This window comes from Nicotiana sylvestris, chromosome 8, assembly GCF_000393655.2.
Source record: "Nicotiana sylvestris chromosome 8, ASM39365v2, whole genome shotgun sequence".
Lineage (NCBI taxonomy): Eukaryota > Viridiplantae > Streptophyta > Magnoliopsida > Solanales > Solanaceae > Nicotiana > Nicotiana sylvestris.
The window spans coordinates 101,939,536-101,963,727 of record NC_091064.1 but is presented as its reverse complement, the minus strand read 5'-3'; the positions used below and the strand labels follow the sequence as shown (position 1 = coordinate 101,963,727).

General features: G+C 36.3%; 1 protein-coding gene across 7 annotated transcripts in view; it reads right to left on the bottom strand.

Annotated features, from left to right (window-relative positions):
- The window catches only part of LOC104239904 (TATA-binding protein-associated factor BTAF1), a 35,582-nt gene extending 12,549 nt beyond the window's left edge, over positions 1-23,033 (bottom strand). For 2 of the 7 annotated variants that reach the window (XR_011401646.1, XM_009794641.2), the window contains exons 1-14: positions 22,902-23,033; positions 22,451-22,646; positions 22,200-22,294; positions 18,638-18,852; positions 18,365-18,419; positions 15,290-15,371; positions 12,678-13,015; positions 10,511-10,619; positions 9,822-10,428; positions 9,317-9,449; positions 8,281-8,349; positions 7,252-7,463; positions 2,025-2,250; positions 1,661-1,831 (exon numbers count right to left, since the gene is read on the bottom strand). Coding sequence is in view for 6 of the 7 variants with exons in the window: in XM_009794641.2 (XP_009792943.1) it covers positions 1,661-1,831; positions 2,025-2,250; positions 7,252-7,463; positions 8,281-8,349; positions 9,317-9,449; positions 9,822-10,428; positions 10,511-10,619; positions 12,678-13,015; positions 15,290-15,371; positions 18,365-18,419; positions 18,638-18,852; positions 22,200-22,294; positions 22,451-22,502 (2,364 nt within the window). In the remaining variant the exon portion in view is untranslated. Of the gene's footprint in view, positions 1-1,660; positions 1,832-2,024; positions 2,251-7,251; positions 7,464-8,280; positions 8,350-9,316; positions 9,450-9,821; positions 10,429-10,510; positions 10,620-12,677; positions 13,036-13,584; positions 13,675-15,289; positions 15,372-15,841; positions 15,903-18,364; positions 18,420-18,637; positions 18,853-22,199; positions 22,295-22,450; positions 22,657-22,901 lie in introns of those variants that run through there. The other 5 variants (XM_009794642.2, XM_009794644.2, XM_009794645.2 and 2 more) reach the window with 5 other exon arrangements.
- Positions 23,034-24,192: the final 1,159 nt, after the last annotated feature.

Genomic DNA, 24,192 nt, shown 5'->3' with positions numbered 1-24,192 from the left:
ACCCAAAATACTCCTTATGGGATGAAGTGACCAACCCGCTCATCAAAAACAACAAGAACAACAATATACCCAATATTATCCCACATGACCAACCCGCTCATCCTTTCTCCTTTATTTCCTTGAAGATCATCTTTTAAAGTTTCCGATGATTTAAGGGTTTTATTGTAATTGATGTCTTCAATTTAATAATCCAATTGAAAAACGCTGTAGTGCCAAACTGTTTGAAACGTACAGCATTATAACCTGCCTGGATTAAAAATCCACTGTCAGAGCCTTCCCCCGCACTACAAAACCCTCCTAGTAAGAGGACCCAAGAACAATGGATCAATGACATGGACGAAAAAAAGTCAAAAGATGACCACAACTAAGCATTTGCTTTGTTCTTTTGCTTACGTTCAGGACAAGGAGAAAAAGCAAATAGATAACACATTGCCACACAGGACCTAAATCACTTGAAGAGACTTCCACCTCTCCCCATGTCTCCCTCGGACACAATGAAACAAAAGCCAAAGACACCTTGTGGGACATATGCATATCACCTTGTCAAGCTTATTCCCCAAAAGGCCCAAACCCTCCTTCCCGAAGAACAATAAAGAAAATCCATAGGTAGCAAGTCTCTGGTCATCACTTGACTTGGAAGGTTCACTTGAACGAGAAAGGAAGAAGATTCAAATTAGATAAAGAAGGTTCAGATGAAATTCGATTAATAGCTTGTTTGGCCAAGCTTCTAAAATCAGCTTATATTTTGAAAAGTACTTTTCAAAAAAGTACTTTTGGTGAGAAGCAGTTTGTGTTTGGCTAATTAATTTAAAAAGCACTTTTGAGCAGTAATTAGTATTTGGTCAAGCTTTTAAAAACTGCTTCTAAGTATAATTTTTCTCAAAAGTACTTCTCAGAAAAGTGCTTTTGGAGAAAAGCTACTTTTTTCTGCTTCTCCTCAAAAACACTTTTTTTCCTTCTAAAAGCTTGGCCAAACACATCAATATTTGGCCAAAAAAGCACTTTTAGCCCAAAAAGAAGCTTGGCCAAACGGGCTATAAAACCATCATATGAATCCTAACCTTTCCCCAAAAAACCATCAAATGAGTGACTCCACTATCTAAGGGAAGAAATAAAATATCCATCCACTTCATTCATAAAATATCCATCCACTTCATTCTTCTATCCAACTAAATACAACCTACCAGTATCTCTAGAAAATAACTAAATAGCTGAATACCAGACCTTTTTTTTATAGAAGTAGTGTTATAAATGGCATCAAGAAGATGCATGAAAGCAGAATAAGTACGAAAGTAGTGAGTTTGTTAGCTCTTTTACAATGATCCTATGCGAAGGCTAAAGAGCTAACAAAGTCCAGCTGAATACCAGACTTATAATCACCTCCAGATATGTAATCTTAGAAAAGTCTCTTCAACTAACATAGGATAGTATCCCTCTCAATCCCAATCACCAAATAGGATATCCATAAAATAATATTTTTAGAGAATGCTCCTTTTCTGCTAGTACACTCTGATTCAAATATCAGATATCGATTAAGACGATAATGCATTATCATAGCCATTCACAGGATGTTTCTGTTGATCCAATTAAATATAGCACTATGAAAAGTGGAACGCTGATCTGGGGGTTTACTTGGGAAGGACAGGTATAAACAACAAACCTGGAGAAAGATCCTCCAAACCCTGCCTGAACACTGCACGATCTCCTCATTTGATTCAAGTAGCAAATTCTGGAAAACAATCCTGAGAGTATCACCCAAAATAAATGAAGGCCAGAAAGAGCTAGATGATTCAGCAATGCTCCTCTTATATTCGGCTTCAAGCAATCGTTCCTGCATAAGAAAATTTAAGAATCAGCTTTTTATCTTCTATACTTATGTGCACTTGCATTGTGTAAAACCAATTCATGCGAAGACAAATCAACCAAAATACAAGCGATAAGACATTGCAACTGTGATGTACACAACTAACAGCAGTCCGTTATGTTAACAGCAAATAAAAAGAGGATCAGATAAGGTAGGCTACCAAAGTCCGAATAGCTGAATAACGGACTGAAGTGATACTATGTCTCATGAAAGGCCATAATCTTGGTGCCAATGTTGATAGCATGTAAGGATTTTCTGAAGACCATGTCCCTTCCCCAGGGTCATCTTGTCGATCAATTTCATTGAGATCAAATTTCTTTTTCTCCCCAAACGTTTTTGGAATCATTTGCTCTTGAGAGTAGATCTCTGCCAACAGATTCATCACACTGCAATACCAAAGACATGGAGAAGATCAAGATTCATTGGGAACAAGTCACCAACAAATCACCAAGAGCTATAATTGGGGACAAGATAGCAACATAAAATAAATACGCAAAATTCTTGTAATAGTAGACACCAGTGTATGACAGCTAATTTTCATTTTTTATCTAATAATAACTTTATTAATAATTAATATTCTAATTAATAAACTGAGAAATAAACTGCTATAATTCAGAGTGGAAAATGGAGAGGTGATTAATACAGAAGATAATGGGCTAAAGAGTGAGAGGATGGAATTTTGGTGAGAGACCTAGACAATCATCCTTTTTCAAAAAAAAATAATAGAATAAATATTGAGAAAGCCTAAATCTTGTAAGAGAGACAGTTTTTTATAAAGTCACTGCCCATCTTTCACCCACGCCTCCACACCCCGAAAACCCCGACTATTTTTTTATTTTAGAAAGGAGGAAGGGAAATATAAATTTCAACCTAGATATGGTCGATGTCGAAAGTCAAGAAAATAGAAGTACGCATCCAGGTCAATAGTATAAAAATCTCCTTTCATTTTCGATAAAGAAGTAATTTTATAGCCTGTTTGGCGCTTTTTTCTTGGCCAAAAATGATTTTTTTGTCAAAAGTCCTCTTTTTTTCAAAGTTAAGGTGTTTTGCTAAGATGTTTGAAGGAAAAAAAGTGCTTTTGAGTAGAAGCAGAAGCAGTTTCTGAGAAGCGTTTTTCTTCTCCCCAGAACTACCTTTTTGAAAAGACTTTTGAGAAAAATACACTTAGAAGCACTAAAAGCTTGGCCAAACACTAATTGCTACTCAAAAGTGCTTTTCAAATTGATGAGCCAAACACAGACTGATTTTCACCAAAAGTACTTTTGAAAAAAGCACTTCTCAAAATAAACATATTTTAGAAGCTTGGCCAAACAGGCTATTAATAATATGAAAAAATCTATGTATACAATTGTATGGGACAGTAGAGAACCTACATAAAAAAGGAAGATGGTTCTCCACAAAACACACTCTAACTTCTATACATACAAGAACCTCGGGGTTTTTTTATAATGGAGAAAAAAAAATTGGTCTAGTGGCGCAAAGCTCGAAGCTCAACGGATAATGGACGTGCCCCTCTACTCATCTCCGCTTAAATACCAAGCTTTTATCTAAGGCAAGGTTCAAACTCGTGACGTGTGCCTAACGCACACATTACGTGTTGCACTCCTACCAATAGACCAAAGCCTTAGAGGTGACAGGAATCTCAAGAGTTCACCCGAATAAAACTAGAAACTCAAATGTAAAAGATCATTCTCAACATCACGAGAGCTCACATATTCCACTCTAATGATCGTGCCCACATTACAGCAAGTGAAGCGAGTTCCATGATTGTGCCTTCTCATTCCTTTTCTGTAGGCTCGGCATTGTCCCTAGCACTGTCCAAAGTTTAACCAATTCATCACCGCCGATAATAAAGGTGTTGACACCTTGACACCTCACAATGGAATAGCAGGTAGTCCACATCTTCACTCAAACCCTCATGAAGTTGGCAAGATATATGGTTTCGCCGCTCTCCTTTGAAGGATACCTTTCCTGTACTTTCAAATGTACATCGTGCCTTGACTCTAACTCAAAAGCAAGAGTCAAGGTTGTTTATTCCTCGTAGGAGATCACAATGAATAGGAACTTGAAGGTTATAGTGAGTTCACTCTATTCTGCAACGGTGTCCCACCTATCCCTCTCTCGATAATATCTTTTGGAATCCTCCTTTTTCTAGGAAGAGTTGTTACTCATTTTTTTATAAGATCTCAACACCCTCTTACACTATGACCATTGGAAATCTATTTGGAAGAACAAGGCTCTAAACAAACTCAAATACTTCTCCTGATCAGTTGTAAAAAGAAAATGTCCCTCTCTTAATAACCTTCAATAAAGAGGCCATGCACTAGATGCTCTCTTTGCGAAGAAAATGTTGAAGACGTCAACCATCTTTTAATAACCTTCAATAAAGAGGCTATGCAATAGATGCTCTCTTTGCGAAGAAAATGTTGAAGATGTCAACCATCTTTTCCTTCACAGTAAACTTTCAAGTCAAATACTGTACTTCTTAAATGTCCAAGGCATCAAGTGTTTGTTCCCCAGATACACTAAACTATTTACTTGCTAGGCAAAGGAGGAGAATGTCCAAATATTCTTCCTTTATTTGGAATACCATCCTTGCAGTCGTTTAGGGGTCATTTGGATGGAGACAAATACTAGAATCTCTGAAGACAACAAGAACAATATTGATAGACCGGAAAATATATATATATATATATATATATATATATATATATATACACACACACACACATATAATCTTCGCTTAACTTTTTGTATAAGTTGGCCGAGGACAATGTTTTCGAACTTGAGGTCGTAACAGATTTTTTGAGCTCATTATACATTGCAAAGTTCTACTCTTTTGGATCTAATCTCCATCTCTTTGCTGACATACCTCAATGATACAACACTATTACTTACCAAAACGTCTTCCCAACCTTTTATTATAACTCTTCAATGGCCACAACTGAAAGGTAGTTCAGCTCCTAGTCTTTCCTAGTCTTCTCCTTCATCACCGATCCACGGTTCCGTTCTTGTCCGCATGCCTCGCCCTCTATAACGAATGTCTCTCAATCTTAAACCTTTGCATCTTTCAGTGTGGATCCTAAGGGCAACCTAGAAAGGTGTGCTCCTTTGCAGGGTCAACAAAAACAAGAGTAACAGATAAATATTTGAAGAGGAAACTCATACATCTTAGCTGGTGCAATATGTGTAATTGCTGAGAAGATGATCCAATCCCGATGCATTGTTACTAGCACGTTTGTAATGGGTGGTCTTGAATTGGTTCAAAGTACAATGGGTAATGTCCAGCACAGTAATGGAGACATCGCTTAGATGGGGTTTAGGATGAAGAAAGAGAAGACCCACGCCTTTAGATGTTTCACCCTAGCTCATAAGTGGGTTATATGAAAAAAGAGAAATAAGATAGCTTTTGAGGGAGTTGAGAATGACATTACACCTTTGAGGGGTAGTTGTGTCTAGTTTTTTTTTTTGTGCACCAATGAGGTCCCTATTTGTAAAGCTGATTGCATGAGCTTTGTAAAAAATATGTTTTATTGTAGGTTCTCAACTTTTTGGTATATTGCATGTACACGAGGATTTTCTTGCAAATATAAAACTAATTTACCTATCGAAAAATGATCTTACAAATGTTCCATCACGATTAATTGACATGTAATCCTTAAGGTTTGTTGTCGCCTTCTCTTTTTGGCGTGATGGCAATAAAAGGTACATTGATTGGGTGAGTACTAACCGTATTTTATTGTAGGTTCTAGACTTTCTAGTATATTGCATGTATACGAGGATTTCACAAGAAATATACAATTATTTAACTTATCACAAAACGATCTTATAAATGCTCCAACTAGACTATAAGGCTTGTAATCCTTAAGGTTCATCGCCCCTTCTCTTTCCGGCGTGATGGCAGTAAATGATACATTGAGTCATTGAGTCTTTTCTGGATTTTTGGATTTCTACGATGCTGCTACAGTCTTCATCAACTCTCCCTTCACCATGTTCCAACTTACCTTTTTCCTAGTGTTTGAACTCCCATACAAGGAGCACTTGTACAAGTCTCTCGACTTTTCTTCTTATTTTCACATAGTAGCAAAGCCTCTGCGATCTTGGATCTAAATAGCTTACATTCACTGGTGAACAGACTTATGCTGCCTCCTTAATCAAAGGCTTACATTCTTTAATAATTATACCGGTCTTGTTTTATAAGCTTATACAACAACAACAATGCTTCAATCCCAAATAAAGGGCCGGCTATATGAATCCTCAAATCCATCACTAATATGTTACTCCATTTAATCTAATCTTAGGCCAATATTATATAAAAAAAAATTAATAAATATAAATAATACTAGAAGTTCTTTATATTTTATACTCCCTCAGTTTCAATTTATGTGAACCCATTTGACTGGGCAGAGAGTTTAAGAAAAATGAGAAGACTTTTGAACTTGTGGTGTAAAATGAGGCAGATATATTTTGTGTGGTTATAAATCATTGCATAAAGGTAAATTATTTCCAAATAGGGAAATGAGTCATTCTTTTTAGCACGGACTAAAAAGGAAATAGGTTCACATAATTTAAAACGGAGGGAGTAATTTTTTTTGAAAAGTTAAGCTTACAATTTTACTAATCTTGCTTTTAAGCTAAAAAAGCTTACTAATGATATTAATCTTTGTCTCTTTCGGGTGACTAGATCGGCGGTACTAATCTTTCCCGTCTCTTCCTATCATTGTTCCATTGTTTCGGCGTCATGAGCCATGTTACAAACAGTCCACATCAACCCAAGCAAATATCACCAATCCACATATGTCCACCTATCAAGTCAACAAGTCATATATATCCCATCATTGTCCAGTTAGCATCTCATTGGATTGCCACCGTCAAGCGACACATCAAAGTCGCCAACTAGCAAATATCATCTACGGTCAGTGCCACATCATCATCCACTAGCAGGTTTCTAGGCAGCGCAAATGAGTGCTATATCACCATCCGGTGACATGTTTATAGACAGCATGTCACTGTCAGCACCGCAGTTTGTCAATAATCAGGACAAGCTGGCAGCATACTTGCTTTAGTTCAGTTATATAATCAAACTGACAGCATAAATATCCTCATAACTAGTCTTACTGATTCATGATAACATCACCTCCAAATCAGTTTTATTTCATGATACTGCAAATTATTTTTTTTATATCCAACTTGTCTTTTCCGTTATGATTTGCAAATTTAATCTGATACATTTTGTTGAGTTTGAGTTAACCTGTAGAAACGTCAAGAGAATTAACAGTAATGTGTTGGAATATTTCAAGGTTAATGCTCCTCTGGGATAATTAGAAATCTTGGTATTTAAATATTTGTTTAATTTTAAGTACCAAAGTTGCCTTGTAAAGACTTACCTGCTCGTAGATGGACTGAGGTCATCCAAGTCAAGCAAAATATCCCAGAGCAGCATGATTATTGAATGCAACAGTTGGCCGTTTAAAGAAACAACAGACGCTGCAGTAGGTATTAAAGCATCTGCCGCAACAGCTCTCACATCATCATCAGGATCTTCAAGCCCAGCTTTACATGCCGGGAGGACACAGCCAAGCAACTCTGGAAGCATCTCCTGTTATCATTGGAGAATCAAATTAGCAACAAAAACATCATAGTCTGAAGAATGTACATAGCAAGAGGAATACTAAGATGAGTAAACAAAAGCAGTTGAGCTTGGAAACTTCAGCAGGTAACATATGAGACCATACTGCCAACTCTGCAGGACTAAAACAATTTATCAAGTAACAGTTCTTCAACCCCCTGATTGTATTTAACATATCCACCCTCAAAGAAAACGAAGGAGACAAAAGATCAAACTGCAATGTTGTCAAGGTAGTGTGTAATCAATCTCGGAAAATACCATTCAAACCCCATCATCAAAGCAACTTTAGATCCAACTAATAGAAAGCAAAAGCAAGTGCTGGAGACTGAGTTGGTTTATTTTCTGACTCTCTTAAAAGGGCATAGAAAACAGCATCGATACATCTTCTCTGTACAAATCATAATACCTACTAAAAAGGATAAAAGAAACTAATAGAAAGAAATAACTTTCTTTGACCATCCTAGGTATTTCATTGGCCAAGATAAGCTTAACTACAGCAAAAATAGCAACGAACAATCCAACTTCATCCTTTCATTCCTCTATACACTCATACATATGATTTTCCAAGTAGGAGCATTGTTTTCTGTTTGTAAGCTCCCTCTTAACCATGTTTCTAGGTGACCATAATCGAATAATGAAAATTCTGAGTCAAAAACTTGAGCACAAACAACTTCACTACACAAAGTTCGAAGTCAAATTGCATACAACACTTATATTTATTAAGGCAAGAAGCCAGCAGAATTCAGAAAGATTCAGCAAGCACACCATCCAATAGATTAAGATTTACCTGCCGTACGGCAACCAGATACTTGATCCCCAAAAGACTCCCGTGACGAATCTCCCATTCCGGTCTACGCTGAAAAACCCAGAACAGCTAATTAAAACAGATGTCAAAAACTGTTCTGAGAGGGACACAAATCAACCATGTGTCGGTCCCAAATTGAAAACCATTGTTAGAACTTGAAATACGAAACTTCAGATGATATTAAACCTTAAAATCTTAAACTGTTTAATAGAGGGGAGACTTAATAGTTTTTGATACGGTAGAGGAGAGACTTATACAGGTCTTTTAGCACACCCTCAAGCATGCCAGATTCCTTCCTCAGCCAAGTACATTGAAAAATACTTTGACAGTGGGTGGCAACAAAGACTCAAAATCACTCTCTATGCCATTGAACTATTGAGTCCACAACACCTGTTTAGGCAAACCTCAAGGGAGGTACGTATGATTAACCTCAAATAGTTAGGTCTGTAGCAATTAGCATGATCGACGAAGATCAATCCTGTGTTGTCTAATACTAGATGGGCCCACATGTTGGAGCATAAAAGTATTTTGCCTCAGGATAAAAAAGAGAAAAAGAAGTCACTTTGCAAAAGCAAGACTGATATTTTTTCTTACATCCCCCCTCTTCACGCAACTGTCTTTACTTATATGACAAGAGATCATGACATTAAGCTGCTGATGCTATTGCTTTATTTCACATGGCAAAAGGAATGATTGACATTTTCGGTTCAAAGTTAGTACAATAGGAAATGTGTATAAAACTCTGTATCTCTTCACCTAAGTCAAACATTTTTAGCATTCCTACACAGTGGATCGGATAAATGGAGCGAAGGGAGTAATATAAGATATGGTAAGGCTTTAAAATTCTCAGTAATTGATTCAAATGAAAGTGAATTGTAAGAAGAACAACACGCATATTAGTCCATCTCGATAGGAGATTACTAGCTAGAGCGAAAGGAGTATCAACTACTATGCAAGTTAAAAATCTTAAAAGCCATACTCAGTGTGCAACGAAAGGCTGAGCTTGGTTCATATTTACCTGCATCTGCAGTAAGATATTCAGTGTCTCATGAACTAGAGTAGGATGCATGTACTTCAGCACAGCGCCTAAAGCTTGTGCACAAGTCTCACGAACAGGAGCCACAACTTGATCCGACACATAGTCACCAAAACTGTCAATGGAAAGAAAAAAAAACAAAGAATTGGGGGGTGAGGTGGGGTGTATGTCTGTAACCTAGAGAAAAATAACCACTTATCAGTAATTATGAAATCAAGGGGGAAGCCCAGCAGTAGTACAGCAAAGTTGCATTCCGTAACTGTCAACAGCAAAAGAGCAGAAATTTTTTTGGGGGAGGGGGAGCAGAAAAAGAATAATCTTTTATGCAGCTTCTGTTCCTGTTTGGTATTCTCAAATGTTTTATATAGACTAATAAATTGCTTCTTCCTTTTCCTTTCTTTCATTTTTTTGTGGTGGGTTTGGGTGGGAGCTGTTTGAGAACAAAACTAAGCTCAAAGATACCAAATCAAGGGAGGAAAGACCATACCGATCCAATGATAAGACACACAAGAAACGAATAGCACAATCTTGAAGAAATTCACAATTCTTAAGCCAAGAATGCCTAGCCAATTTAACCAAGTTCATCAGCTCACAATTCTCAGGAAGGTTTTCTAGAATATCCATCTTTTCCAACGAAGCCTTATCCACGCCACCTTCCTTCTCCGTGGATATATCATTACCCAGGCTTCCACCACTGAGATGAGATTGAGTCTCCAACTTAACAGAACCAATGCTAAATTCACCATTAGCCTGTTCAATAGCCAAACTCAATCCAGCATCTTCCACTTTCACATTAACACCACCAGGATCACCATCCCTGCTGGTACAGACCATTGTATCCATCGCCAAATAAGATGCACCTTCAGGTTCAACCTTCAGTTTCTTTGAAACTGACTCTAACTCATCAAGTGGAACTTGCATATTCAGATCAATTGGTCTTTCCCTTTTGATAGTATTCTCGTCTACCCTATCTTCCATTTTAATATTTAATGCACTATCACATCTCAAGTCTGGAATGATAACTCCTGCATTAGCACCTTGATGGGTTAAGATCTCTCTCATAGCCATGACACTGCCATGACGAACCTCCCATACTGGAGAAGAAATCAGAAACAATTATCACACAAGAAAACCATGAAAAGAATTAAGTGCAACTGCATAATGGAAGTTGCTTACAAGGATCAAACATATCAAGGATCAGTTGCTCAACAAAACTCTGAAATGGCCAAATCTTATCTCCGTCACTCTCTAATCCATCTTCATCAGAGATGTTTTCACCAAGTAGCTGCAGAAACAATAATTCAAGATTTTGATATTTACAGTTTATAATATAGAGAAAATTTGATAATTACTTGAGCACATGCTTTTGAATGCAGAAGGATGTGAAATGATATACACAAATTTACCAAGAATACTAAACCGGAAATTTAACAGTTGATGATTGGCCATTGCCATGAAAAAAAAATTCGTTTGAAACTGAGGCATAGTTGATTAAATGATTGAAACAAAACATCTTATCCGATCCACAAGATGATTTCGATTGATCTTTAAGGGAATACTAGAGCCGTAACTCTATTGATCATTAAAACTGTTTCTTCCTTGCTTGGATGAAGTAATACTGATTGTTAAAACGGAAAAGTACCTCTTTCTTCATCATACCATCAATTCTATACAACACCCAAACTCTCTGTAGGTCATATTGTTAATGAAGAAAACTCTGTTAGTTGTACATCCATACCTTCAATTCTAAACGACTGAACACCTAAAATTTATCCGCTAATACAGCTTCAAAACTACATTACACCTCCCAACAAACCACTAACAGTTAAAATTTTAGACAATGGTGCCACAACTTGCATATATGACCTCAACTTAAACTAACCAATAAACAACTAATTCACCCCGCCAGCTTTAATGTCAAATTTTCAAGGCAGTTATAAAGTTTAATGTCAATTAACCATACCTTCAATTCTATACCAACTAGAACAGTTTAAAGTACCCATTTCTACTGTTTCAAAACTCTCCTAAACTACCGAAATAATCAATAGCTCAAATTCAACAGTGGTGCCAACTTTTGCATATATGATCTCAACTGTAATTAATAGCTAACCAACTTACTCCACCCACGACCTTTAATTACATTTTCACAGGACAACGTAACTCCCAGATTCACTGCACCATACTAGCTTTAGGTGGCTCTCCAACTTATCAGCTCCACATCAACATCCTCTACTTTTGATGTCACTCCAACTCTAAACAAGTTTATGTCCTGTTTGTCTCGAGTTTACATTGCAGGCAGGAATCATGAAGCCTAAACAGGCTTCCAGATATCAAGAAATATGAGCTCCTTTTGCAGCAGCACTGCAAAGCCTGAATAGGACATCAGGGCAAAGGAAAGAGCAGCATAGGTTCCTAGCAAAGGGAGCACCTAAAGTCTTCCAGAAATCACAGAGAAAATTATCTAAGAACAGCCTGCATTCCTAAACTTAATCCTGAAGTAACTGCTCACAGGAAAAGATTGCAAGTTGCACTTCGATATTAATTCACTAGCAATGTATATCAATTTGTAAAAGAAACGATGCACCAAACAGATGGACTTACTAGAAGCAAGGCAAAGCAGCTAAGGATAACTAATCGAAGGAAAGGTCCAACTAAAAGTAGATACAGTTATGCTGCCAAAGTATAATCCTGGACAGAGACCTCGAGACCTAGACTTTTCTCAGACTAATGAACTAACTTAGGTTCGACAGCAATTGTACAAAGACGACCAAGGAATTTCAAAGTTCCCAGACTATCAAATTTATTAAGAATCTAAAAGCAAGATAACATCACGAAAACACCACAACATAGCATTCATTGACAGTGAAAAGATAAAACAAATCCCCGAGTACGATGCGCATAGCCGCATATAAGATTCACCCTTCAAGACTGCACTGAAATCAATCCACAAATGAAATAAGAAAAAAGAAAACTAAAATATATCAATAGAAAACAATACAATCATCTACTAGTTAGGATATCCGATATCCTGTAAACACTAAAAGTTCATGAACAAAAAATTAACAGGACTCTTTTAATATGAAGAAATTTCCCCTCCATTACACGCATTGATATCTTTCTCCAACATACAATGTATGATAGGAGAGCGAGCAAATACGAATTTTGAATCTCAAACGACAAAGAAAAACAAGAAAAAGAGATTATAGGAGAACCCAAAAAGATGAAGATACTAGAAGAAAATAAAATTTCAGTATGTGAATGAAAATACACATGCATATTGATGTCAGTAGCACCTTGTATCTGAATTATTTAAGCGTACAGCAAAGTTAGGATATCTTGTAACCTTATTAGAGCTCGATATATCGGGACACATGCCCCTAGGAGATATTATATCTTGTGATTGTGGAGCTTCTGTATCTCCATCCTTATTCCATCCTTTTGTTTGGTCCTTTGAACTTATTTTTGCTTTCCGCTTCAGCAAATTTAGTTCCCTTGCACTGGGCCTCCGAGATCTGACACTTGGTACCATTTTTGCAACAAAATGCCGGATATTGCCGACAGGCCTTGATGAATAATATTGAGTAGCAACACCATTTCCTGGAGAATTAGCTCTCTGCACGATCAGGTCCTCATCCCTTATCATTTCATTGACATCCATGAACTGCTCACACACATCTAATCCTGATTACGAGAATGACTACCTGTTAGTTTGCAAATAATTTATTTATTTAGCCACATGGGAGAGAGAATAAGAATCACACTGCTACATTAACTAACATAGAAGAGAGAGAGCCAAGGTCTAGATTTCTCATGTGAGAAGAAAATAGTTATCATCTAAAAATTGGTTATAATAAAGTCAATCAAGAAAAATGAGAGATGAAATTGAAGTAGCAAGCACGTTCCCTATGAGAACTTATTTCCACTAGCGAATTCTAGTTAATTGGACTAAGTAGAACCATGGAGCAGTTCTTCTAACTTAGATGCAGCATTTACAATTTAGTATGCTAACATGCACTTAGACAGCGCAGGCTCCAGAGCCCAGCAGTACCAATAACTGAACCAGTAAATGTTGAGGCTACTACACGCTGCTATATCTACCTTTTACTGATGTATAGAAACAAGAGTTCGGATTGATGCGAACAATTTGACCTAAATGATCCAAAGAACTATCCTCATCGGCATGCTCGCACATGCACTTATGGGTGATTAAGTATGTAACTGAAAATCAGGAAATTAGTTATTAAACTCACACAGCTTTGCTTCTTTCTCCCACATGCAGGTGGTCAGGTGCGTAACTGAAATTCATTCTATGAAGTACTTCGTAATAAACTCAGATAGATGCATAACTTCTTCCTCCCACTGTTGCCCAAATCTAATCACACAAGAGAAATAATAACTATCATCGACCACCCATAAAGAAATATTTTCTAGCGGTTTCTACGAAATTTACATGGTAATCGCGGTCACAAATACAGAAAACTGCAACAAGTTCTAAAAATTGGCATTCGATTGGTTGGAAAAAAAATAAATGACAGCATCAATTTCATTTGTTTCGTCTCCAACATGCGTGGAAGTCCAAGGATAACAGTAAGGAATGGCTACCTAAGAAATTTCCAATTTACTCCCTAACAACCCCCCCCCCCTCAAGTTTTACTACAATTACTTGAAATGCATTTGGATAACATCCTTTTTCGATTGGGTATGGCTTCAACTATTCCCGCAACCCGTCAATTAGTCAACCATCGACATATTTTAGTCCCCCCCCCAAAAAAAAAAAAAAAGAACGTAATCAGCAAAAGGTGATTCTAGATACGCAAATGTTGACGTGGAAACCAGCATTAGGGTTAAGATTACTCTCAGTGAATCCAGAGAGTTTTGAAGGCAGCAGGTGAAGCAATAGAAAAGGAGGCAAACAATGGAAAAGATGCTTGCGTCGCTACCATTTTCAACAATGTCAACAAGATAATCCTTGGGTAGTGTCTCAAAAACCTCAGGTTTATTAACTGACAAGCGCTCATTTCGGGTTTATCTCAAAATTGCGTCCAATTTTCTAAAAGAGAAACCAATTCTCCACAAAATTCAATATTCTTTTACTTTTAATTGTCAAGAAGGTACTTTTTTAAATAGACTTTTGTATCCACTTTCATCCAAACACAGTAAAACTCGAATTCTTATCTTAGTAACACTATGCAAGCAATGGGACCCCAAACTTAAGAGAAGAGAGTAGGTGAACATATTACTGCACAAATGAAATCCACAACTTAACTTCGGAAACTACGCAATCAATCTTGAGTAGAAATCCGTTTGTGATCAACTGCAACTACGCACCCAGAACAATCTGCCAACGTGCCAGACCTACTTATCCAAGGAGAATTGCTAAACCATACACAATAGATTTGTCATTCTCCCTGACTGATTATAGCACTCAATGTCACCTTCATATCACAAATCCTAGATCTTCTGAATCTTCTCCAATCAACCCATGGCATGCATTCACCTTCTCCCAACACTTGCTTTTTTTCCCATACTGTAGGCTTATCTCAATAAAACCAGGACAATGATAAGGTAAAATAAACCAAGACAGATTTTTAATGGCAGGTCTAATTAGAGCGTCTCTTCGAACATAGTTTGTACCATTTGACAACACTTCCCTACAGCCTGCAAAGTTTTCAGGCCCGTTTTACACTCAACCAATTTTAGTAGTTTCCATACCACAAACACACAAGCAGCCTATGTTGCTCGGACTCTTCGAAAATGTGGCAGGATACGTGTCGGATCCTCCAATAGTAGTGCATCCGACACGGGTGCGGCTACATTTTGGAGAGTCCGTGCAACATAGCAAGCAGCACTTCAATCTGAAATCTTTTTATTTTATTATAAAGTGGTTTTAATGGCATACAAATAATTAGCTATCAACAGCCTTGGTCAGCTAACCAGCTATTGATGTGAACTCACCCAATCGACGTCGCAGGTTTTGTTTCTGGCGGGCCAATCGCTCCCTTGAATTCTTGCTATTGTCCATCGGAATATCATACTCCTGAATGAAGACAATATAAAGCATCTGAGTAATGCACTTGCACACAATTCCAATATCGTACAAAAGAACAAAATTCAAAAAAGAAAAAGAGCACAAAGAATTCACTAGAACAAGTAGGGCACACATTCCGGAATCCAGGACATTGGCTTTCAATTTGTGCATTTGTCTTCAGATAAATGCAAACATTATGTAGGATCAATTCTACCTCCTCATAAATGAAGGATCAACTGTCTCCTAATCCTCCCATAAGGATTTCAATCAATCAATTACTGCTACCAAGACATGATAGAATCGGCATCACCACCTTGTACCTCATTTTCTTCCATAGATGATAGATGTAGTCCTTAACGAATTAACAATTTTGATTAAGAATATATAAGTATACCAACTAAGAGTCTACTCTTTGATGAGATTTTTCTGAGCTGAAACATCATTCTCAAAGACAACAACACCGCAAAGTCTTAACTTACAAAGCTTGCAGTTCTTCCTCATCTTTTAAAATAGCTAATTCCTCCCCCTAGATTATTGGTGGAAGCTCGAGTATTAATTCTGGTCCAGGAACAAATTTACCATATAATTCAAATTAGAAGGATATTCTTAGAAAGGAAATAAAGCAGAAGCAAAAAAGAAAACCAATAATTAGTGTAAATTTCTCAGTAAAGGAGACATTTCCCGTTATGTCAAAGAAGAAACTCTGGCATTAAGTAGTGCGGAACTCAATTCCAAGACATTAAAAATATGTACACCTTTTGCATATTATCCCCTTTCGATATTAGTGACTTGAACTCACCTCTGTGCAATAGGGAAATGGATTAACCACCCTCCTACGGTCAAAAATGTCTTGTGAATTACCACCCCCACACTGACACTCCTAAGTTGTGCTTAACCCAATAAGCTTAGGAATAGGCTAACCATCCGTTAGCTGTCTAAAAACTACTCGTCAACATTAACTTGTGCTTAACTCATTATATTCTTTCATCTTTCTCAAAAAATACTATTAGTCTTTCTTTTAAAAATATTGGAATACTTCCACATTTGCATGTTAAGATATTATCTCAATATATATATATATTATAAATGGTATTACAACACTAAACAGTGTGTTAAAAATTACAAAATGTGCATCCTCGATCATATCTAACATGGAATCTACCCATGTAAAGGCGAAAAGCTCTAAAAAGCGTTGTAGGTCTATTAGGGCTTTAAGCGCAAAGCACGCTTAAAGTGTTCCTACATTGCAAGATAACTTATCATATTTGGAGCTTGTTTTTGCTATTTCGGGCATATCATGGACAATGCGTCACTCCACTCTGGATTTCTTACATAGCTGGAGAAGAGATGGTTTCAATAGGAAGACACACAAGCTTTCGAACACTATTCCCATGGTTTGATGGACAATTTGGACCGAGAAACAATAGAATTTTTTAAGGCAAACTTAGCAACATACATAGCCTTAAACACAAATATATTTCTTTGGTAGCTATTGGTGCAACATGGCCTTTGTAAATGATGTAGATTCCAATGTTATCAAAGGCTGAATTAACGAACCCTGAAGCTCAGAAAAGCTCAGGGAGATTGCTTCGCCTCGCTTAAGCTGCGCTTCAATGTAAGACAGGTACTAAGACATGCGCCTCATCCCATGAGTTTTATCGTGAATCAAGTGGCACTAAACAACAAATATAATCAGAAAATAAATGTATTAGCTGTTAAGGAAAACATTATAAAGTTTTTCCACCCTTATATAAAGCTTGCATATTGCAAGGTAGTCAAGCGATTTTTCACTTCTTTGTGGGAGAGCATGGTTCTAGTTTAGAGCACTATATCCGCTCCCTCTTCTCCTTATTATTATTATTATTATTATTATTATTATTATTATTATTATTATTATTATTATTATTATCTTATTCTTTAATTTTATTACTTCTGTTGTTTCTTTTGCTTTAATTATCTTTCTATTTCTGCTGTCAATATTTTTTTTCTTCAGTATTTTCATCATAGCTTCTTTACTCTTGTATTTTCCAAACATGTTTTCAAAATGTTTTATTTGAGCCGAGGGTCTATCGGAAATAGCCTCTCTACCTCACACAAGGTAGGGATAAGGTCCGCGTACACTTTATCCTCCTAGACACCACTATCACACTGGTTATGTTGCTGTATATAAAGCTTGCATGTCCCTCTCTCCAAAATGCATGTGTAAGAGCCAAAGGTACAATCAATGCTTTGTACCTCCTCCTACTCCTTAGGCCTAGGTAAGCCCCAAGGGCTCAATTGTTGCAAGCATTCGCTAGTACATTTCGAAGACATTTAACACGTCCAACACAGTAGGTAGTGGTAACTGCAGCCAGGAACCTTCTGCATGCACCAATAGTTAACCTAAAACAAAACACATGCCTCAATTGTACAAATTCATGTTCCAACCCTCACAACTCTCATGTTCCTCTTTCTCCTAAGTATTCATGTACATGCCAAAAGAGCTCCACCCCCGTGATTAGTTATAACAAGATACAAGATTATAAACTGACCTTGAAGTGCTCAGAAATTTTTTATAAGATCATTAAGATGCACCTCTAAGATGACATGCTGTCAGTACCATCTGCAATCTAGTAATTGCAGAAATAAGCTTTCAATTGAATCATGGGTTAAATTTTAACCTGTCTAACTTTTGTATTTTCATTCTATCAATTTCGGTCAGGTAAAATAGCATGATGGGGTAGTCCTCATTACTGAATTTAATAAGATGCATTCACAAATGTCATCTTTTCTAAGAATTAGGTGGCATGCTACAAGCTTCACGCAATCAGAAGACGACAACCAAAATAAATTGAGAAAATAACTGTTTTTTAATGTCTCATTGACAGACCCCATTAATAAACAACCATAGAATCCAACAAAGAAACTCAATAACTATAAGCAACATTTTATCAAAAGTTTCCTAATGCATTCCCACTGAGGAAGCATGACAGCTGCCAAGGTCAAAAGGAACAAAAGAGTACCTGTCCTGCAGACGCCAATAGAGCCCCAAACTCTAGTACTTTGTTCAAGTCAAAACTGCAGGCATAAAATACAAAACTCAGTGATCTAACAATGCAAGAATACCATACCTTTCTCGGCCTTTTAGCTAAGATCAAGTGTAGTAACAATGCAAGAATACCAATGAACTATATAAAAGAGCAATCAAATACTACATCTCTGAAGCCAAATAGCTTCAAAAGAAAATATGGAGTATATGATGTTGTATCAAGAAAGATAAATACAGAATGTGCAACCTTCTAAATGAGGTCCCTCCTATTTTAGGATAACATTTAGGCCAAGCTACCAATTCTGCAACATTGCTTGAGATCCCTGCTTCAGACATTTTCACCTCTACAGATGAACAGACTTCAGCCAGAGATGTATGTTTAACATTTTCGGCAATTGATCCAATGGCATGAGCAGCAGCAACTCTGGTGTCCCACTTTTTACTCCTAAGATATTGCGAAACCTACACTCAAAAGGGAATTATCGTGACTCAATGTTATACATCAACATCAAGACCATATTTTTTCAACAAATAGAATAACCTGAGAATACAAGAGAAAGAACATGTTCAAGTTGAATCAATACACAGCAGTTCACCATCCAGGTAAAAGGAAAGTTTTGCAACGAAAATAGCTCGTAATTTACAGACCAAAGCTTGGGCAGAAGACACTTAACAAGCAAAGAAGCTACAAATGTCATTGTTTATTGAAATCCCTAAGTGATGAGCGACTCAAGCTACAAGAATAACACAAGAGTAGAAGCCGGTCTCTGTGTGTTTTTTCCTTGGCCTTTAAATATAGTGTCCCACAAACGTCAATGGACCTAGCCGTATAAGGTGGTTCATAAAGGACTCAAAATGTTGAGAGTTGATTGTGTAGTGGATCCCTCGCCAACAGGTAATTCCTCCTCTCTTCCAATCTTTGTTGCCCTCTCTCACTTAATATTCTACTCGTCATTTTGTCTACACTTCTCTGACTCCACTACACTCTTGGTACCCGATCTTCTTCCCGCTGTTCTACTGAAGAATGAGCAAATAACCAACCTGATGACCCGCTGTTACGCAATAACCATCTCGCAAGTCCACTATTTTCTCGGAAAATTTCTTCTTGAATATTTCTAAATTTTGTTCCACCAGAGGTTGATCACAATTCCTCTGTGCTTTCATCCTTTTGAAGAAAAAAATGAGCGACAATCTCAATCCGAACAGCATTTGATAAGGGAGGCAAAAGGAGAAAAGAAGAGAAAATCATTTCTGTTATACGAGCCAGCCATTAAAGCATCTATAAATGGTTTTAGGTTTAGGGTGTGTTTGTAGGGAGGAAAACATTTTCCGGAAAATGTTTTTCAATTTTCCCATGTTTGGTTGGCTTAAATATTTTGGAAAATATCCTCTCATGAATTTATTTTCCTCCAATTGAAAGAAAATATTTTCCCTACCAAGAGAAGGGATCCAAAACTCTTTCTCAACCTTCCCCACTGTATTCCCCATCCCCACCAACCCACCCTCACCCTACCCACCCCCACCCCCGCCCCCGCCCCATCTTTTTTATGTTCAAACTATAATGCCTAGCCTCCCGTTGATAAACTTGAAAACACAAAACTACAAAAGACAATTAATAACATTAAATTACTATCACGGCAGTGAGAGAAAACACTAAAATTGAGAAGTAATTTGCTTTTAGTATTAAGTTTGCTTTATAATTTATGATGTAGTAAAAAGTATTTTTGCTTATGTTGCTCGGACTCTTCAAAAGTGTTGCCGCACCCATGTCGGATCCTCCAAAAATGCACTAAATTTGGAGGATCCGACACGCACCCAACAACATTTTTGAAGAGTCAGAGTAACATAGATTTTTGCTTTATAATTTATGATGTAGTAAAAAGTATTTTCTTTCTTTTCAACAAAATGAGTATTTTCTTTTCATGATGTAGAAGAAGTATTTTTTTACATTTCAACAAAATGAGTATTTTACTTTTATGTTATAGAAAAAGTACTTTCTTTTTCAACAAAAAAAAAAGAGTATTTTCTTTTTAGTTATGGAGCACAAATTTCAACGTTATTTTTGCATAAAAAGTAAAGCAGCACATTTGTTCCTTTGGGTTTATGTGAATTGTTAGAAGAATAATTAAATTCTTTGAAAAAAATAGAATCCTAAAAACGTTTGGGGGGGGGGGGGGGAAGGGGGGGAACACATGAAACATGGGGACTTGGGGAAGGGGGTGAAGAGAGTAGCATAAAAAATATTTTCTACTCTCTAACCCAGCACTAGAAAATATTTTCCGGAAAAAGTTTCACTCAAAAACCAAACAAGGAAAAATAAGTGATAAAACTACTCATTTTCCATGAAAACATTTTCCTTCGTACCAAACACACCCTTAGTCTTGTGTTTTATTTTCAATTTGTGGATTGCTTTCAAGTCAAGTTTAATTCAGTATAATTTGCGTTTTTAGCAAATTATACCGAGAATATTGTTAAGGTACTTTCTTATTGTTCCCTATAATTTTTAGGTTATAACTGTTTTGGGTAGGAAAACGGGTTATTTATGTAATCTGGATAAATTTTCTTAACAGGTTTAGAAGAGCTCTTTAAGTCCAAAAACACTCCCGTAATTTTCGAGATTCAATAGTTATAAATAATACGAGAATCAATCCTTTCTGGATTGCTTCTTTAGAACTTGTGCAACCTCACATTAGGAGGTACCTAACGCATTCTAGGTGGAATTCTAATATCATTTCATTCTTAGCTACTACTCACCTGGCTACAGTACACATCTCTATTTATTTCTTCTTTGCTTTTTTTGTAATATAAATCATCACCATCCTCTGGCTACCCTACAGGCCTTAACGACCAAGTTTTTTTCTAAATGTTTCACTTCAGCCACAAAACCCTACAAATCTAGCCTAAGTTGGTTATTGTTCCACCACTAGTATTGTTGGGTGATGGGTCTCATATTTTGGATCTAGTGATCTCCTTTCTTATTCTACATCACCCTTTCGCTTCATTTATTTAGTAGGTTCAACTACCTATCATGTCAAGTTGACGCATAAACAATTCAATATCCAAGACCTGCTACAAGATCAAAGAGCCAAAAGGCTAGACCATCCATTTATGTGCAATATTGCATGACGACTAACATTCTAGTGAGAACCACACAAACCTTCTCTTATATCACCGAGAGGCTATGCAACAGGAACAAAGCTTTTTTCTGCCTCTAGCTGAGGTTTTATGCCCAATTGTTCACTAAAAGGAAACATTACAAAATCTTCTCGATTTGTGTAAGGGTAGTCTTATTGGTAGAACAAATGAGTATATGGATTTCTTGGATTTGCTAAGGGTCAGACAATAGATGCAGTTTTGATGTACTGATCTGCATTCCCTTTGTTATTGTACTACCGGTACCATCTTGGTACCTTATATCAATAAAACTTTTCCCATTTCAAAAAAAGAAAGAAAATTTTGAAAATCAAGCTGCAATTCGACCAGCAAAGTACTCGTTTAATTAAACACCACGTATCATTACGTAAAGTCCTGTAGAATTACTTCCTGTCAGAAATAAATATGTTGTTGAGCCAAGTGCACTCACTATCTAACATTTATGGACTACTCTAAAAACGTACATATCTCATAGATTTGCTGCAGATGAACTCGGGGAGAGGAGGATTTTTAATTAGAAGGCTTCCATCTTCCAACAGATAAATGTTACCACTTCTGACTCAAAGACACTTTACCAGTGTTTGGCCGCAACAACAGAGAGACAAGAAATGGAAATTTTGATATAATTAGATAACAAACTACAGATAAAGACGTACCTTACTCAACAAAGAGTTCAGGTCCTGAGGATGTGATTTGGCTATTTCACCAATCTGCCTAGCAGCTGTCAATCTTGTTGCTTGGGTCGAGCCAGCTTAATTTTGGTTAAAGCTAACACATGCATACAAGTTAAATTCTATAGCTAAAAATATAAGCTAGCAAACAAAAAAACTAAATTTCCATTCTTTCCGTATTAAGAGATCAATGCATGTGTATATCATTAAGCATGCAACAAAATGCAAAAGGATACTGTCTAATAAAGTGAGCAGGCGATTAAGCCGTGATGATTGCTGCTGAGCCATACTGCCCCTGCTATGCCCGACTCTTACACCACGCCAGTTCTCAATTCAACAATCAGCCACCATCATCACATATCATTCCCTGACAATTCTCTCAAGTTCCCTTCACACCCTTGCATGTGTCACTCATGCAACGATCATACTCTCCTACAAGCAACTTTAGCATCATTAATTCAAATTTTAATTCTCATGTACTCGCTACAACATCAAAATACTACCATAAAAAAAATCGTAAGATTAACATGCAAAATTGAATTACCAGATTCATTTAACAGGAACTCTAGAGTAAAACGAAGAAATTATAATTACATATAAGAAATGGAAGAATGCTACTGATCCAATTTTCATATAGAAAAATTAATAGATAGAGAAATGTAGATATATAGAGAATGAGGAGCGTACCTGGGAAAGGATCTTCTAGACTGACCTATTATTCTTCCTTGCTCTTCTTGTTGTTGTGGATTAGGTTGTGGTAAAGTGTGAGAAGAACGAGGGTTTCGATTTATGATAACAGAAGAGAGGAAGGCAAAGGCATCGCATCTTTTTATAAAAGAGAAAAAAAAAAAACTAAAATTCCGCGATTCTGGTGTATTGACCCGACCCGTATAATTGATTAATAATCTACCAAATTTCCGAATCCTAACTCGGCATGGCGCCTACTCGGTGCATTTGGGCTGTAGCCCAATGGACTTAGATGACTAGCCCTAACGATGATGTTACAATTATCCACAAAAATAAAATTATTTACCTTTACTTATTCATTTATTTTTCTACCTATCAAACTAATTACATTTACTATCTATAGTAATTTTTGTGGGAATTTTCTCTTTTTTCTCCAATTCTTTTTTATTTCTATACTTCTTTTCTTTTTTTCCTTTTTTTCTTTTTTTCTCCTTTTCTTTTTTTTCGTTTTCTTCTTCTTCTTTTTCTTTTTTCTCTTTTTCTATTCATTTATTTTTGCCCAAATCGTATTATTGTTATTTTTACCATAACTTATTACACGCTTAATTTTGACTCCTTCTTTATTTCTTTCTTTATTTCTGGTTCCTTTTCTAATTCCATTTAACTCTTTTTTTCTTTTTTTTTCTTTAGTTCTTGTTCCTTTTCTAATTTTATTTAACTTCTTTTTTTATATTTTTTTCTCTTTATAATCTAATTTCATTTACTATTTTTATTATATTTTATTATTTATTTTTTTATAAAATAAAAAAAAATGATATAATAAATATTTGTTCACCTTTTTAAATATAACTAGTATAATATTCCTTTTGTATTTTTTCTCATTTTTTAATTCATTTATTAAGCTGAAATAATTGTTGTTTTCACTTGATCTAATTTACTGAATATCACACTGACAGCTCTTGAGCACCATAAATTACATAATCAGATTCCAAGAATCAACACGTGATTGCAATGCAAACATTGATCTCATTCCCTATAAATATCAGTACACACTCTACTATTAGCAGTAACACAACCACTTATGGAGCAAGAAAATATAATCTACGACCACCAAATCTCTATATATACTAGTTAGAATAGAAATGATAATAAAATATCATTATTATCAATATGTATAAGTAGCAAAAAAGACTTCTAGTACCGCATGATACCAATATGGTATACATGGATACCAATATGGTATACCAACAGAGTATATGATTGCTCTAGAATATTGCTACAACTATATGCG